The 19,285-nt window shown below is 38.4% G+C and overlaps 1 protein-coding gene across 2 annotated transcripts in view; it reads left to right on the plus strand.

Moving 5' to 3' along the window:
- Positions 1-19,285, plus strand: part of LOC119784302 (leucine-rich repeat-containing G-protein coupled receptor 6) — a 54,399-nt gene that overhangs the window by 9,629 nt on the left and 25,485 nt on the right. For both annotated transcript variants that reach the window (XM_038286282.1, XM_038286281.1), the window contains exon 2: positions 13,209-13,280. In XM_038286282.1, the coding sequence (XP_038142210.1) occupies positions 13,209-13,280 (72 nt within the window). The remainder of the gene's footprint in view (positions 1-13,208; positions 13,281-19,285) is intronic.

Consider the following 19,285-nt stretch of genomic DNA (forward strand, 5'->3'; position numbering starts at 1 on the left):
CGTTAGGCTCTAATGACACAGGACAGCAACGGGTGGAACGTTGTTTTGCATCAGTGGAACTGTCTTCAGAAAAAAAGTCTAGTTGTGTCTGATTTGTGCCTGTTTGGGTTGTTTGAATGCATTGTTAACACAAGACAGCTGAACTCACATGTTACCTATCCTCTATGAAAGAGACAGGAAAACAGAAGTACCCAACAAATGCAACAATTAAGCAGAAAGCCAACAATCTAGTTGGAATCAGTACAATATGTTTATCAAAGATAAATGATGTTAAATAACAGGAAACAGGCGGTGAGCAAATGGTTTAGAAATATGTATGTGTGTCTGTGAAGCTAGTAAAAACCACAGATTCTCCGCTCCATTAATTTAAATGACAATTTTAAAGGGAAATTAAAAAGTGGCAGAAATACTTAAAGTTAAACCCTTAATATTCAGAATTGTTATTTGAATTGAGCCCTATTGAAATTAAGTGAAAATCTTTATAAAATGAGTAGATTCGATTTACAAAGCTTCATTCACATCTAAAAATAAGTTAATTTTGGTTCACTGAGAGCATAATTCTATAATCTTAACCACAACTCTTCTACAAGTCATTGTATTCCACCACGGCTGCCTCTGATTATTCCACTTTGACCCAGGATTAATCATGGTATAGTCTGAGAAGGATACACAGGGCCCATCCTTCAAATCTGGGAGAAGAAGAACAGATTTGTTTGCCGCATATGAAGAAGCTGTTAAAGAAGTCTTACATTTCGAACAGTAATGCCAGCAATGCTGTGACGTAATCCGCCTACAAAAGCAGCTTTTAAAGGATGTAGCCCTTAAATTTGAATGCAGCCATTAAGTAAGCTGTAGATTGCTTTAAAAATCCGTCTTTCCTAAAAGAAATGTTTTGCAAAACCTTTAATGATGAGTATTATATGAGCAACCAAATATTATTTTCATCAACAGTTCTTGTCTTGAAACAGGAGTGGAAGAAGAAAAAGCTCAGTCACATTTTCATAATGTTTTTTAAACATACATTTGTCACTTCATGGCCTTTGCAACTGGAGTCAGACTTACTCACATCTCTATTACATGTCTGAGGAGGAATAAGAGGGGAAGTCTGGGGTTTTACATGGGTGGCAAGAGGCCAAGCTGACTCTCTTTAAAACAACAGCAGCCACATGCCTTCATTTGAAAGGGTTAAGATTTCATCAAGTGCTGATCAACAGTCTTTTCAAGATGTTATCCTTGAGTACCCGTAAAATATACGGCACAACTGCAATGGTCCCAGATCTGTCAATGCATGAACAAAGTAGAGTAAGTGCCAACAGTTCAATGGTCCCGTAATCTGTTAGATTAAACATTGTGTTTTCTGCAACCAAATAAAGCTATAATAGAGTGCAGCACCCATACTCATTAGTTTTTCTTTCCTGTTAAACTTTTCTGCTGAAAATCAACCTTAAATCAGCCACCAGGAAGAAAAAAATGTAATTTAATCTGATACATTTGCTAAAATTGTATCAACAAACAAGGAATTTCACTTTTATTTTTACACTTTTACTGTGTATGGACAGTAAATATAAATATGAAAGTATCTATATTTCAAACACCTCTGTAAGAGATACCCTGCAGAAAGTGTGGAAAAGCAATGAAACCAGTATCCTTTTTTCACAGATTTTTAGCATCAGCGAGGGGTTACGTTTTTATGACAGTTAATCTCTTAACTTTAATTTTTGGAAAACATGTTACGTCACAAAAATATTAAAACCAGGCAAAAATCTACATGACAGATCAACAGATTAGTGGGCAGGTCATGCATGCCTCTCTGCCTCCGAAAGTCATGGCCCGCTCACAACAGCTGCCTGTCAATCCCGTCCACATGTTGGAGACAGTTGTATGTTGTGTAGCACCGACTGTTCCGACGTTTCCTGTTCCATTACTTTAGTGCTTGACCTTTCACCCCTCCCTCCGCTCCATCTCATGACAGGCTGGATGCATGTGTGTGGGAGGGCAGGGAGTGGATAGAGAGTGTGTATGTGCACGTGTTTCTGTGCTTGTGCTGTATAACAGGGTATGAATAAGTCCCAAAGGGCATGAGTACGTTTCCCATGACATGGCCTTAGACTAAACAGCCGCTCTCTCCACCCAGACATCCGCCTGCCATTCTCCCCAAAACCGCAGCAAGCGGAGAGAGGCACAAAACACAGAGCCATCTCCTTTTTTTCTCTCTCTCTCTCTCTCTCTCTCTCTCTCTCTCTCTCTCTCTCTCTCTCTCTCTCTCTCTCTCTCTTCATACCACCCCCACCCCGTTTCCTGGTACTTTTGTAGGCGAGTCCTCACCGTATCACTCGGTGTCCAGGTGAAAGACTTCTCTAGCCCTCTCTCTCTTGGTCTTTGTGCCCTTTGAATAAGAGACAGAGAGAATAAGAGAGGGAAAGATAAAGAGAGAGTGCATTTGGACACAAAGGGTGCTTTACCCCTCCCAGGAAGTCTGGGAGTGAGGGAGAATGAAAAAAAAAACATCTTCAGAGGAAGGAGGGAGGACATCATTGTGCCCTGCTTCCTGACTCTTTGTAAGTGTGTATATGTATGTGGATGCTCATGTGTGACCAAAAAGAGAAACTAAATGCCAGTGCAGTCATTCTTTTCAGATCGAAAAAAAAGACAAACGCACTTAGACCTCACCCTTCATACAATCCACACATACACAAACACGCAGTTAAGCACACATCCATTTAGACCCTCTTAAAGGCAGAACCCAAGTGCTGACGACCAGGGGCATTGTGAGGAATAAAAGATCCTCTTTCATCGTGCCTTAACTGTTTCAAAGCACTAAGCGTAGAGGATCAGACTGAATCCCACTGAAGACATTACTATCATAATTACTGTAAAAGACAGCCAAGGTGCGGCTCAAGCACCCGTACTACAGAAGTCCTGCCCTCTGGGCAACACATTTGCTGTTGATTTTCACTAAAGATCTATTACTCTAATGTTTCTTACATCTAAGCTACCTTCAAAGGGAAGGAGCTTACCAACATTATTGGTGTCTCTACCAGGAATGGAGTCAGGGATACACAGGGAAGCCAAAAGGATGAGCTGAAAGAGAAGGTATTGTGAACGAGGACCTTTGGTTAGGCCTTGTTTTCACCTAATTTGGGGTGTAAATGTTTTAGTTGTTGTATTTGCATGCATTATGTTGGTTGTCATTTAATCTTTTTAACATGTTGACAAGTCAAGCTTTATTTGACCATTACCCTTATTTTTTAGCATGTAGGGGCATTGTTAAAACTCATACATCTTGGCTGTGCCCCAACTGGCACAAATTAACTTAATTAACAACAGACTTCTGTATTAGGGTTGCACATCTAAACGCTCATTTTCAAGACTGACTAGAATTTTGTCATAGCTGAAGCAACTCAGCTACATTCCCTTGGATTAGAAAATAAGTAGACTATAGTGATTCACTTTTGTCCTTTCTTGAAAGACTGAGGAGGTAAGGGAAGTTGAAGTGAACCTGAGGCACCAAGCAAGACAGTGGAATTACCAAACGATTTCTTAAGCGGTTAGCTGACTTAACAAATTCAAGGTTGTTGTACAAAACACAGAAGGTCCATATGACCAGCAGGTCAAAAGATTTAAGACACAATCATGCCATTGGTGTAAGTAATTTGAGGTTTGTCGGGCTTTCCCATTACCCCAGACTGGCGGGTCATATTGAAGTGTTCCGAGACACAAGCAAATAATGGATTTGATCTTTTACTACCATTAATACAACTCTACTTTCTCAGTCAACCAAACCACCTGATTAATAAAACTGTCTGTTAGAGAGGATGCTGAAATCTGAGTTGACATGTAAAACATGTTATATAGGATTAATCAAAGAAATTGTTCTATCTTTTTATATAGCCTCTTAATCAGTTTGCATTATTAACAAAATCAAAAACAATCATCTAAGCATTTCAGTGCATTCTTAATTTTCTTCCTCAGGATTGGTATTAAGAAAAATGCTACAACGAGGCTTGAAATTTTACAGTAAGTGTTCCCACAAATAATAGACTGGAATTTAAACAAGATGCAAAGCTGTATTAAAGTAACATTTTCTCTCCACAGCTTTCTCCTACTCAGCTTTGTCTGAGTGATGCATTTCAACACAGAATCCAAAAACAAACACCTTACCACTGGTGGTATCTGGCCTGATCTATGGGCGTATTCACTCACCAGGGTGGTCCGTCAAATACGCCCGGAGTCTGGAGTGTGGTGTATGCTTCTCATATGATGTGGCCAATTGTTTTGCTGCGCTAAATCACCAGCTCTTGTCAGCAAAGCTCCCAGTTTAAAACTGGCTACAATAGAGCTAGGGGCACATTCACACCCACATACACACTTTGCCTTTGATCGTACTGGTGATAACATACTTCAGTAGTTCTGTTGATTCCGAAGTGGAAATTTGATAAAGCGCATTATTGTAACTATAGAGCTGTGTAACTCCATGCTCCAACTGAAACGTAAAACACAGATGCAGGGAAATGGGAGTGTTAGAGATAGAGTGGTATAAAGATCAACTGAAAGCGCCAAGGCCAATGAATAGAAACGTCCCTTCTCCCTACTTTTGTTCCTCCCTTAGCACAAGCTCTTAACCATGGATGCACTCAATCACAGAATAAAGTAGACAAATATTCAGTGTTTTGCCTTTGTTCCCATGCCAGACCTATCGTTTTTACATTCTTATGTGCAAGAGTTTACACACTTAGGGAAAGAAAGACTAAACGATCTGTCAAAACATACGGTCTATCTGCAAATCTCAGAACAATCATAAAATAGAAAGAGAAGAAATATTTTTCTGGTACTCCTTCAACAGCTCCCACACCGGTTTCAATTCACCATGAAGTACTAGGTTTAAAAACACTAAAAAGAGAAATATATGTGGAAGGAAATTTCATTGGTCTCCCAGGTAGGTACAAACTATCAATTTGAGCTTGATACTCTGAGTACATTTCAATGCATCCTCATTTTTTAAGAAACATTATCAGACACCAAACCAAGCATCTTCAAATGTATGACTGGAGAGGAAACAAAAGATAAGAGTTTAAACAATTTACCAGGAGTCTCAAACCGGTTCCAGATAGGGCCGAGTGACTGCAGGTTTTCTTTCCAACCAAGCAATTGCACACCAGACTCCAGTCATCTCATCAACTGAGTACAATCTGAAAATGATGACTTGATGAGATGAATGGAGTCTGGTGTGCGATTGCTTGGTTGGAAAGAAAACCTGCAGCCTCTTGGCCCTTTCTGCAACTGGTTTGAGACCCCTGAAATCTATTACGAACCAATTGGCCCAGACCAAAGGCTGCCACCCTCAGGATTTGAGGGGTATTACAAAACTCTATGATATTGTTGCGGAGGAGGGCAATGTAGCTTCTGTTTTCATTTTTAACCACCCAAAACACATGTCTTCCTTACAGAAGGTATGCTACAACTTCATTGCCCATCTCACTATTTTTTTTACCACCATTGTGGCACCAGCAGTTAGATAGTTCAGTGGAGTCCATTAGATGTGACTGTTTTTGGTTTCAGACTGAATGCACTGAGGATGTGTTGTCTTGGGTTGACTGGTTCATACTGTGGCTTTTTGGTCTGATAACATTAGGCCTTAGTCAAGCTGGTCCATGGCCTTTTGGTTTGAATATTTTTTGAGGCTGTTTGGGCAGATAGGATTTGGTCTGAAAATATGTTGGAGTAGACTGCTGTGTCTAGGCCCATGTGATCAGGTGCCATTTTCTTGGATTAAATAGTTTCAGCCCAATGCTATTTTTGTCTATGACCGTTTCCTTCGATGAGGTTGATTGCTCCAATATTATTTGGGCTGGTTTTACTGAATTTTGACTTGATTTTTCAAAATCAACTGTGACAGAAGATCTTTCCAGGGTATACTCCAGCCGCCATCTGCCTTCAGACTACTGCAACCCTGTTAGATGAAACAGGCGAAGATAGATGCAATTGATTTATTTGGTCAGAGGCTATTGCTTTGATGTTATTTTTAATATGAAGGATTTCTTTCTAAGGACATATGTAGCAGGCTATTTGGTCTAGAGCTCTTAGACTGATGGCATTTGTCCAAAGCTTTTTCTTTTGTTTTCTGATATTTGATTTTTTTTTCTTTGTTCATATGTTGTTTATCTGGATGTCTGACAATGCTTCCCTAAGACCTGAAGACTTGATTCTAATCATTCTGCAGATTCAACAAAAGAGGAATAAAAAGAACTCTTTAAGAGTTGTTTTAAATAGTGTTTGTAGTGATGATCAGCCGTCTGCTTTCCCTGGTCCAAAAACTGTGCAGGAGTCTTTAGTTCATCTTTCAACAGCAGAGAAAAAATCTAAGCAGAGGTCCTGTATAGTGAGGCCCTGCTTGTTGAGAGACATGTTCTTCTAGAGGCAACATCAGTCTGCTTTCTCCACAATGTGATGTCTACGGTAGGGTCACAAAAAAAAATCCCTGCTGAATTCTCTCATAAAAAATTAAGAGTGTAAACCACATGTGGTTCCAATCTGTCACCCCCACAAACAGCTATGTCTATGCCCCAGCAGCATCGCCTTTGTGTGATGTGGTGAAAGGGTGACCAGGGACTGTAGCCACCACATCTGCAAGCCCAATGGGAAACAATAGGGGTGTGAAAATGAGCGACAGACATCTTACCGCACATACCGCAGGCACCTATAAATGGAAAAAATATCATATGGCACAAGCAGACACAAATTCTGACTCTGTGGGTCCCTCTCTCTCATACACAAGACTCACACAATAAAAACTGTTCATAATATAAGAGATACAGAAACCAAGTATTCAGACTGTGAAACTCTAATGCACAGAGAAGTCTGAAAAACATTTAAGCGCCGTTTCTCTCATTTCATTTTGTGGCCATTTATTTGCTCTGAAAATATCTGCACGTCACAGCACCAGCCGACACAATGCACATGTGGTAGTCATCAATCATAATTATCATGGTTTAAAAAAGCCACAGCTGTTATTTGATTTTAAAAACAAGCCATAGCACAGTGCCTTCCAACGATACGTCAAGTTGTCAGCAGAGGCCTTGGCCTGCACAGCAGAAACGTCTCTCTCGAGCTTCCCAATGAGCTTGCTGGAGTGCACAGCCAAGCTGAGCTGCATTCAACCTTTCCTCATGACTCACCAGCCTGTGTCTTTATTTTTAAACCTTTCCTCTCTCACTCTCTCTTTCATTGCATTTCTTCGTGCTTATTCTGTGTCAGAGCGGCCGCATTTACAGACTTCACACAACGTTTGTTTATGGCTTCTTTAATTAGGCCCAGATAACGAAGAGTTGTCTCCATCTGTGGGCACATCCCCTGTAACAGGCTGTATATGCCTGAATGCTGCGTTTGTGTGTTTGTCAGTGCAGAAAGGCCCTAATGATCCTTCAAGGATGTTCTAATAAATATTTTACCAAATAGATTATTAACACAAATAAAATGAACAGGATTATGGCGTGTACGTTTATTATTCCTGAGGCCACACACATTTTTGATTTGTTACATGTCACACAGTTTTTAATATGTCCACTCTCTGCCTTTTACTGCTTGGAAATGTTGTTTTCATTTAAGACTTGGATTTGTTAAAGTTGTTACAGTCTTTTAAATGTAATCCCATAAAAAAACTAACCCTTTAGCATTAACAATGTAAAAGACTTAAATACAGGATGTTCTGGAGATGAAAAGTTAGTATTGCCGAAGTAGTATAATCCCTGCCTAGTTTTAATTGTCATTCTCATTAAACTTTTTCGGAATCACCAGATTTGAATGTATTTATTTGTATTTTATGTAAAAGGCCAACAGAAATTGCTTGATAGAAAAAGAACAATACCCATCATTTTTAATGTACTCCAAAAATTAGATCTTTATGGAATGGTTGGGGGAAGAAAACTGCTGTTTAGACTAGACTTAAGCATTCCTACTTAGTGAAAAAAATGTAAAAATGAATGAATATGGAATGAATGAATGAATAAATTAATGAGTGAGGTGTTTCTTGTTATTTTCATGTTGTTGTCATCTTGAGGTAAGTATTTGAAAGTTACTTATAGATCCCGTTCAGATTGCTTTTTTGATTATATTTTTCCCTAATATGTGAGTAGCTGCATGGGGAAACAGATCAGTTTTGAAATAGAATAAAAAAAATAATAAAAAAAGAAGCTTTCTAATATTCTTTGGAAGGTTGATAAGCATTCCCAACCTTAAGGATTCTGGAAAGTTTTTTAGATCTCACTTCAAAAGAACCCAACAAATTACCAGGACCTTAGAGCCAGAGATTTGATTAGAACAGGTGTCTCTCATCACTAAAGTTGGATTCTTTTCACCAATATCTGGTGCCTGATTTTAATCTTAAAGGATTTTATTTCATTTTCCATTCTGTTAAAAGGGAAATAAAATATTGTTTGTTGAAATATACTGTATATAAAAAAGTGTATTATTTTGATGGCGTTTGCTTATTTTCTCCAGAATGATTGCTTTAATCAATAGACACATGGTCCATACAAAGATGATATACAACACGAAGAATTAATACAAAACAAAACAAAGACTTAAATATTATATGAGACTTGCACACCAGTGTTTCCACAGAGCTGACTTGTGTCTTAACGCACTGAGGGAGGGATGTGAAAACATTACAATAAGATTGTTAAATGAGCTGCTCAAATGACGCATAAATTTGTATATTAGATTTCTCACAAGTGCCTGTAATGTTCTCACATATGGGTTACCAAACATCTCACTTGCACTGCTGAACCTGTTTTTTTTTTTAAGAAGAATTCTCAATGAGACATTACAAACAACCTTAGAACCTCAGAATGGTTTTGAATTATAATAAAATTACATTTTGATCATACATATGTTTAGTTTTCCTGCTAAACTACATAACTGAGAATACAGCAGATATCTGATGAGGCAACAGTATTTTACGGTGCCTGGGGTTTTTGGACGCTTTTAAAGAGCTTGGATTAAATGTAGACAAAATGTTTCTGCTAACTTCTAAACATCTCTAAACCTTTGTTGATTTGTTTTTGTTTATGGATTTTTTTACTCTCTTTTGAATTTTCCATTCTCTCTTTGCATTATTCATCCATCCTTTTTGAAAGTGCATTCTATTATTGCACTAACCATGCTCTATATCATCTGTTTATAAGTATATGTTTGGTTAACAAGCAAAAAAAAAAATATGATGATGAACTTTATTTTGAAACACATACTAGTACCAAGTACTTGATACAGAAGCTTAAAGATTTACAGCATGTTGTTGTCATTAATTAGATGCACTTGTGGATGATATTTCCTACCTTAGCCTGGCTTGAAAGCATCAAAATAAAACATCTTGAATACGCTGGTGAAGATTCTGACTCCTCCAGGTCATTGTTAATAAAAAAAAAAGTGAAAAAGCAATCCACCGTACTTTGGCTTCCCATCCAGGAAGCTTTTTTTAATTTCAATTTCAATTTTGAATTTAAAAAGCTTCCTGGATGGGAAGCAAAACACCTTTAAACTTAGAAACAAAGTCCAGTGGATTGTGTTTTAAACATCCTGAACCTTCTGGAGTCAGGGCATGTAACAGGAAATTACAATGCAAGAAAATCAGTATACCATTGTATCTTCATAAAAATGCAATAAATGTGAAAAATGTTCTTAAGGCTATACAATTCTTCATTTCCAAAATGTCATGGTGGAATGACATAACAAAGACTGGATGCTTATCAAAATTGGTGAGATCCCATTTTCACTGAATGGCCCAGATCCAGGTCCTCATCTGAAGTTGAATCTTAAACTCCTCAAACTGTGTGTAAATTACATACCCAAATGTTTAAACCACAGTTTTGCTTTTAAGAGATTTGCACAGGCTCCTTTCAGGCTTGATGTAGATTGCGTCTGAGGGCAGATCCATTCAGCCTCTCCGTCAGCTTAGTTGATTCCACAAACAAATGGCAAGTGTGTCAAAACTCACAACTACGAAGGGCTTCCGAAAGCACAGTTTACACTTGCTAGCCCGGTGGTCTGGCTTTATGAGCAATGGTTAGTGTCATACGCATATGCAGGCACACACGCACAGAAATGGTTGACTCCTGGGGACTATAGCAAGAGCCCAAAGAGCTGTGAAAGCAAAAAAGCAATGACGCAACACCTTGCTTTCATTGCGTTTATCAGAGAGACGACCTTACATGACTGAGGCCATGGGGATTATATATGTTCTAATGCTAAAGTCTGAGTCATTCATTGGTCTTGACGTGTACAAATAAGGGCTTGTGTTTGCTCAAGGTTTGTCAGTATCTTTGCATCCTATACTTTACCCTCCTTTATCTTACAGTTTTTCTGGATTGTTTACACACATTTCTGAAAACATGCCTCGTATTCTCAGAACTCTACACACAAATCCAACAAACACACACACAATGGGCAAAACCCTTCAATTCTCCTGCAAAATGAAACTTTACATTCAAAACAGTTTTATCTCTTCACAAAAGGCCATTTTGTGTTCAGATGACACACACAAACTATCATATGAACAGACAATTAAAAAAAGCATTTAAACACTGATGTGTTCAGTGTAAAACACCATTCTCCATTCATCATAATGACTTTTTGTTCAGTGTTACACTTACTACAGACATTAAATACATAAGTGCGTTGTAAAATATTTTAGAATATTGTTTTTATACTCAGAACACACAAATATACTGTAACAAACATCTTTTATTTTTCCCACAAAACAATGTACACAGTGTACATCCCAACTGACACAAAGTTGCACATACAGTGCAGAAGATTTTACTGTATACAGTTACTGTAATAATAAAAAAACAAAAGAAAATAAACTATGCTGCATCCTCTCTTCTGTTTCGGTCTGGCCACAGCACCTCATCTACATCACAAGCAATGTTTTCCCTGGCCAAGCAGCGGGGGAAATATCGCCTAGCATGGCGAATCCAGCCATGAAAAGCATCAACTGCTATATCTCCACATGCGTCTTCCATAGCTTGGAAAAGGGGTATACGCGTTTCTGAATTTAGGTCGTACACTTTCCATCTCCAGGCAGAAAAAAATTCCTCAATAGGATTGAGGAATGGAGAATATGGAGGGAGATAAACAACTGAAAAGCGTGGGTGGTCAGTGAACCAGTTATGAACCAGAGCAGCCCGGTGGAAGCTTACGTTGTCCCAAATGACAACGTACCTGAGCTGCTCTGGGCCGTCTATCTGATCTGGTGGAATGAGTGTGTTGTGTAGGGTGTCCAGGAATGTGATCCGATGGGCAGTGTTGTAGGGGCCAAGGGTAGCATGGTGATGGATGATGCCATGGTCGGTCATCGCTGCACACATTGTGATGTTCCCTCCGCGCTGGCCAGGGACTTCAACAATGGCACGCTGGCCGATTATATTCCTTCCCCTCCTTCGTCTTTTTGTGAGGTTGAATCCAACCTCATCAATGAAGAAGAACTGGTGCTCCACTGCATCCACCTCCAGCTCAAGGACTCTCTGAAACACACATGACAATATCAGAAGTAGACATGGAGCGGTCTCTATTGTGAAGCACAATCATTATGATTACAATATAATAGAAAGAAATATGTATGATTTATACAATGTTGACAGTATGCATCAAAGGTGGGAATGTACTGTATAGGACGTACTTGCACATAGTTATATCGCAATTCTTTGACCCTTTCTGAATTGCGCTCAAATGGCACCCTGTAGACCTGCTTCATCCTCAGTTTATTTCTGTGCAAGACACGGTCCAGCGTTGATAAACTTACCCTATCAGTATTTTGAAATATCTCATTGTTTTCTATTATTTTTCTTTGTATTTGCCATAAGGTAATGGCATTATTTTCAAGAACCATGTTCATGATCTCTGTTTCCTGTTCAGGAGACAGAAGACGGCCCTGTCCACCTCTTGTTGGTAATCTTTCAGTTCTGCAATACAAAGAGTGCAATACTGTAAATACTGTGTAGGAATACATTTCCCAAATACTCGAAACACAATGTCCTACAGAACAGTCCACAGGTAATACTGTACTACTGTACTCATTGAGTACTGTATTGATATGCAGTACTGCAGTTTTGTAGTGAGAGTAGATTTCTTACCTATTCTCATTGCGGAAAGTCCGGATGATGGATGCTACAGTGTACCTGCTCAAATTTGGCTGTACTCTTTGCCCAGCCTCCCTCATTGTTAGGCCATGGTTGACCACATGGTCAACCAAAGTTGCTCGGATCTCATCAGAAATGATTGTCCTTGGCCTTCCTCGTCCTCGTCCTCCCCATCGTCCTCCTCTTACTCTCACTCCTCTGGCTCTGGCTCTGCCTCTGTTTACAACATTGGCCTCCATTGCTCCAAAACAGAAGAGCTCACCTGTTGCCCTTCTATGCTAAAGCTCTGATTGCTGAGTGGAAACATGTGTGTTAGGTGTTTGCCCATGTGAGGAGTCAGTGTGCATAGTAGGGAAATTAACTTTAGAGTTTTGAATAACAGTGTGTTTGTTCCTTGTGAAAACAAAAGATTTTCTTCATGACAATTGTGTGTAGAGTTTTGGAAAAAGTGTGTTTTAGAACTGCAATTTGAGTGTAAAGCAGGAATTGTGCTTGTAGTTTAGCAGAATTGGTTCAGGGGGTTGGTGCATGAGTTACATTTTGTGGTCATTGTGTTTCAAGTACCAATATTTGTGTGTAAACAATCGAGAAAAACTGTAATGCAGCTGCATTTACACTCAACATGCAACGTTCATTTCAATGTCAGTAAAGCATAGAAAGGGACTGTCTGCTAGAGCAATGAACAAAGAGAGAAGCTGGTGGTCTCTGGAGAAACCTGAGGGGGGAAAGAGGAAAAGTTTGAGAGGGGGAAGGAGAAAGAGTGAAGTAGATATAAGGGGAGCCTAAGGGGGTCAGATGTGAGCGAGAGGAGTGAGACATCTGGAAAAGAGAAAAAGTACACAGGACGAGGAGGAAATTACAGCTGCCCAACAGTGATTCATTGGGGAAAATTCTCCTCTGCATCTCCCTCTTCACCCTTTTGTCCTCCAACCTCTCTAACTAACCCTATAACCTCTTTCCATCCTGCTCATGCTTCACAAGGCTGATTGCCAAATGAAAACACATTTTAAAATGTATTGCTTTTTCACATCAGACAAATAAAAAATATCAATGCTTTCCCATTTCTGCCTCCAGGGACCTGAGTATGAACAACATCAGCGAGATTCAGCCCAGAGCCTTCCATCGACTGCACCTGTTATCAGAACTGTGAGTACAAAATCATTCAGCTCACACTTGGTTCATGAACCCCCTCTGTCAGAATTTACACCGGACAAGAAACAGCCATTTCCTGAGCAGTTGATATGAGCAGACCTTGGAGATGGGTTTGATGGTTCTGGCCTGCCTCTGATCTCTCCCACTATGAAAGCGCCTGCAGCAATGTGTTAGTAGCCCAGTAAGTTGAGATAGCTCTACAAAAGAGGAACAAAAGGGAACTGGATAGTCACTCAGAGAGGGAATGCAGTCCTTAAAATATTTATAGAGTAAGTCTAACTATCCAAGGTGCTGCTCTCTTTTTTTCCCCATTGGAGAATGTAGCAGGAGAAATACACTTGAAGACATGAGTTTGAGCCAAAATGGGCACATTATAGCTTGTAGTATTTTAAAAGAATTTTAAAGAAAGAAGGACGCAAATGAGGTATATTTGTGCACTCTTGATGTGTCCTGCAAATTTAAAAAATAAAACTGACATGATTTATTTAACTAATCACTCTTTCTGTCTGATGAGTAGATGTAAAACAGTATAGTTGTGTTCTTACAAAGATTTCATAATTTTTTATGTTAAAAGATCTTCTATATACACAGCAATGCAAAATAACAAGAAAAACTGGTGTTTCTGGTTTTTATAGACGAGGGTTCTTTAAATTCAGTCTTTGAAAGCTATTACCAAGCAACTTTTAGATAAAGCTCAGCTCCAACTAATATGAAACAAATAATTTAACTACTTTTGCGTCTGTCCCGTAAATATAAGAAAAGCCTGGTAATAATCCATGCATTTGATTAAAGTTAGTTGGGACAGGGATACATCTTATAGGGTACAGGACAGAGAAGCTCTAGAGGACTGGTCTTGGAAACCTTTGCTGAAAATAATTTACAGTTATCTAACAGCTAAGAGCTGATTTGTAACATGGAAGTGGATTGGACTTTTCTGTACCATGCTAAATATCTAGACAGGATAGTCATTAATCCATTCGAACAAATTTTATAAATGGGGTTCCTCAAGGCTCCGTTTCTGGGACTCTTTCTATTTAATTTACATGCTCCCATAGATAAAAAAAAAAAAAAAAAAAAAAACCTCTCATACATACGCTAATGAGACACAGCTTAATAATTCTTCCCGTATGACCAAAGTTCCTTACAGTCACTGAGTAGATTTGTTCAAAATACTAATTATTGATTGGACATGTATTTTCTTTTGCATAATCAGAAAATTGTTGAGTTTCTTTGAAGTTTTTAAATCTCCACTCAGCTAGTCTCTGAAACAGTGAGTCATACAAAAAAACCCAAGGTGGTGTTATATGGTTTTACATTTTACCATAGTGCAAAGCAGTATTAGGCTACTTCATCAGTCTATAATATGGCTGCAAGATCACCAGAAACTATTACCCTTTAAATCAAAAGATGGAAAACAAGTGTACACTTTTCTTTACAGTGGGTCAATTATGGTTCAAAAAGGTCTCATCAGTTGCTGCACCTCATTAAAATGCTGCTGCCAAAACCTTTACCAACAACAGGAAAATTGATATCATATCAGAATGTCAAAATCAATTCAACACAATTCAGTTTATTTCTATAGCGCCAATTCACTACACATGTCATCTCAAGGCACTTTACAGTTCACCAGATCATCCAGTCCAATTGATTCAAAGGTTTCTATCCATGGAAAACCAGTTAATTAAGCATTCTTGTAGCGACAGTGGAGAGGAAAAACTCCCTTTTAACAGGAAGAAAACTCCAGCAGAACCAGGCTCAGTTTGAGCCCGACTGGGGTTCAAGGAAATAGAAGCAGAGATTAAAAAAAAAAAAAAGGTAAAAGGCGACCCTTTCAGGAAACACACAGCCAGGCAGATGATCTCAGAGTCAACTTCCATGTCAGAGGATGAAGAGACCATATCCAGCCAGTCATATCCAGCCAGTCACAGTCAGAGAAACAGGACTACACTGGAAAACAGTCCACTCTCCAACATCTAAACAAATATGTTGATGGCAGCAGCACAGCTGCAATCCTGCTTTATATCTAGAAGGCACTTACTGGTCTTGGGTTTTACTCCATTTCAATGGTTCTTGTCACATTTTACACCTTTGGAGTTGGATACTACAGTATGCCTAGAACCTACATAAGCGTTCCTGCAAGAAAGAGATAAACACAGAGGTGTGTAGAAACCTATGATTCCTTTAAACCAGAATTAAAACATGTCGATTGTCTTTCACATCTTTTGTTTAGTATACTAGGAATCAGGGGATGAGTTTGTTGACAAGACACTTCGAAATGTTTTTTTTTTCTTTTCAAAGAAAGAAAACAGGGGACAAAATTCTTTATTTTGAACTGCAGGAACATTTTCAATCTGTTTGTTGGTCATGTGTGTCCAAACACAGAAACCAACTGAAATGCATGAAACAAATGCTGTGTTCTGAGATGGCAAACAAAAAACAAATAGAATTAAATTATATCATTATTGTGTTTCTGGGGGAATTGTTAGACAACTTTTGTTAAGAAATATATTGAGTGATCTTGAGAAGATATCTTGTCTCATAGGTCTTGATGCTTGATGATAAAGAAAAACCCTTCCCTTCCTTTAATAGTTTGATTACTGTACCAACACCTACAGGGCATCATGTGCCTGGCTATATGAATGGATTTGAATCAAGATTGCCACAGACACCAGTAAGTTTTGTTGAAATCAAAAATAAACCACTGTTATATTTTAATTGAAACACACAGTTGCCACCTTCTTCAGTTAATATAATGCAATTTAGTTTGTGCTTTTCGAGAAACAAGAAACTCTATGGAAAAAAATCAAAGAAGAGAGATTAAAAAAAAAAAAAATTAGAAAACAGACTCTGTTGGCATTGCAGGCATTTGATCAGAACAGTTAGCAGATCAAATCTAAGTTCCTAGTTTATAAAAAACAACCTGTTAATTTTCCCTTGGGCTGCGAATATGAGCATTTCTCTCTTCTACTTTTTATTTCCTCTGAATCCTGCAGGGTGTGGGTGTACTTGTTTATGTTACCTATTTAGAATCGTTTTTGGTGTGTGGTTGCGTGTGTGTGTGTATGTGTGTGTGGATTGTTTGAACAATCCACTGTTTTCTTTACTAATTCCTGCAGCTGCAGCCTGTGAAGCATGATCATGATGATGAAAAAAAATAAGATTAGCTGAGTAGCTGCTCGGTTAACTTTGAGTCATGGTCCATCTGTCCTTAACTTACAGAACAAAGCTACATTATTTTGTCTCAGAGTCAAAATATTGAATCCAAAGCCTTAATTTATGACACTGTATGAACTTGCAATTCTGAACATCTGCCATATTGAAAAAAAAAATGGTATTGGTGTTATTCATATAATAAGAACCACACAAGATAGGGTGATGTCGGACATAGAGGCTGACATTTGCCTGCACTTGGAGAACTAAAGGGATGCATTCCTGGAGTCCACCACACCTGCAGTATTTGTCTAGAGCCAGTGTTTTAAATGTTTTACAACCCCGTTGATCTCTCTATGTCTCTATCGCTCTGAAATTCTGACACTTTCTGGAGACATTCCACTGCTTTGTACTTCTTCCAAGGATGAAGTTTCACCTAAATGCTAAGGTTTGTTGCCTAACCATTTCTGGAAATGTGCTGAGATGATGAAGATGATGATAATGATGTTCCAAGGCAGGGGAAAGTATAACATTTTTGGACATCCACCTCTGTCTAGACAGTTTAGAGATAGATGGGTAAAAGCAGACCATTATAAGCATAATATAATTAAAGCAACTTATACTGCCTAGCAAAACAAACCAAGGGTCTAAGCAGGGTTTGTTTTGAAAAAAGAAATCAGCTTTTGATGTGGGGACTAGCTCACAGGCTGGTAGCTGAAGGAGAGGCTAGGACCTGACATGTTGCGACTGGTATAGTGGTAAACTGTTTGATGTTGGGCTGTACCCTCTCTCACTCTGCTTCCCTCCCTTTCAATTAATTCTATGGCCCCTCTATTCATTTCACTGCAGGCTATTACAAGCTAAAAATCTCTACCTTTGATACATTTCTTTTCATTCTTGTTCTTCCCTCATACTTTGGGAACCAAGCAAAGCAATAAAGACAAATCTGCTTATGGCAAATATAAATTAGTGTCTAATAAAGAAGCTATACTGTCCAACTGGAGGAACTGTGGACTGTCCTTTTTAAAGGGAATTATTTTTTTTATCTTTCTTAACCTTCTTCCCACCTATATTTGTTTAGAAAGCAAACAGCTTATTCATAATAACCAAATAAGAAATGATTAAATTAACACACAAAGAAAAAGTCCTATCTGGCCAGTATAAACCTGCCTCTGATTAACCATAGTATTAAAAAAGATATTTACGGTAGCTGTATGTGCAGTTGTCATTGTTGACTTTACTCCATGTAGTTCCAGATTTTCTTATTTCAACCTGGTTGATCTAAGTGCCTTTTATTAAGTCTTAATTGAATGCTTTGATCAGTGAATTACCACTTAATTTTCAGACAGACACTCAGTGACACGTAGAATGACGAGAGGAAATTGAAAGGTAAGTCTTTGGTTTAATGAGAGGGCAAAGATTTTCACACTTATGAGGCGGCTTTTAGACTGGTTACCTATCCACCTCTTTATTTTTTTGGCTCTAATATCAAAGGTGATCTGTTTCTCGTAAAATTGTCACTTGGAGCCAAGAGGGTGATGTTACCATAAGACTGCCCCTAAGAAGTCTGTCCCGTAAACAACTTTAGAAGGCGACAGTGGTTTTGGGCTCATTTTTATCAAAGTCTTCTCCACTGTACCTCCTATATCAAATTTCACTCTTTCTTCTGCGTTTGCCTTTCACATAATCACCTGCTTTAGTCAAGTCTCTCCCAACCATTATCTCTAGCCATCAATCATCTACTTCTGGTAATTTTAGCTTGGAAAAGAGACAATTTTATATCTCCATCACACTAACTGCTTTGTGTTTTATTGGCTTAGGAAGACACAATGCCTAGGGTAAATAACTCTCCTGCATTCTCCTTCCTACTCATTTATTTCTGTAGTGAACATAATTTGATCTTTGGCCAATCCAGGCTATGATACATGGTTTAGAAAATGTAAAAAAACTGACTAAGTGTAACACCTCTTGCCCTTAATATATAAAACACAAAGCCACCATTGCTGATTTTTCTTACACAACTCAAGTTTGAAAATAAAGGCCCAATAATATTACCCCTTAACTCGATGATACGCTTATAATGATGACCTCACCTTAAATAAAACCAACAACATGACCTACTGGTTAATCTGGTGGATTTTTCTTAAACTGAGGGCCAATAGCTGTGCATTTAGCAGTCCTACATCATCCATATAGCAAATAATTGGCAAAGCAGTAAATTTTACTCCAATATTAATTGGCAAAATTCTAATTTCAATTAAATAAGCATAAAAAACATCTCGGCTTTAACTTAAACGTGAGATACCCCTGTCTTCACCAGAACCAGAACTAGATTTATCACACCTTATGAAAAGGTATATTAATCATGCTTTCTGCAATGCAGCTGAAATGTAAGAGGAATGAAGTGGTGAAAGGTCAGAGGTACCCTGTCTTTCCTTTTTGAGATAAGATTGTCTGCTGATATGCCAGGAATATGAAGTTGTTGGGGTTTGAGAGGTTATGATCTTGGCTTGGTTAAAGCTCCAGGTGCAACCCACAGCTGGGGCTATCTAGGTCGATTAGAAATTCTCATTTTAAAGTTGCCAACATTACCATTTGTCAATAAGTGTATCTCTGAGAAACGCACTGCATCTCACACAAAACATACCCCTGCTGTGTAAGTTTTACTCCAACAATTTTGGAGGTTCATGATAGATTAAGTTGATGACTTTGAGGGTTTACTGAGGAGTCAAACACAATGTGATTTCTATGGTTAGAATATGTTGTATAAAGGTCACAAAAAGGTATTTCGAAACAAAAGACAGCGATGTGCAAAATCACTGTCCTGTGATAAGTCCTTTTTAATCTCT

Source organism: Cyprinodon tularosa, unplaced genomic scaffold, assembly GCF_016077235.1.
Source record: "Cyprinodon tularosa strain WSP-4 unplaced genomic scaffold, ASM1607723v1 ctg223, whole genome shotgun sequence".
NCBI lineage: Eukaryota > Metazoa > Chordata > Actinopteri > Cyprinodontiformes > Cyprinodontidae > Cyprinodon > Cyprinodon tularosa.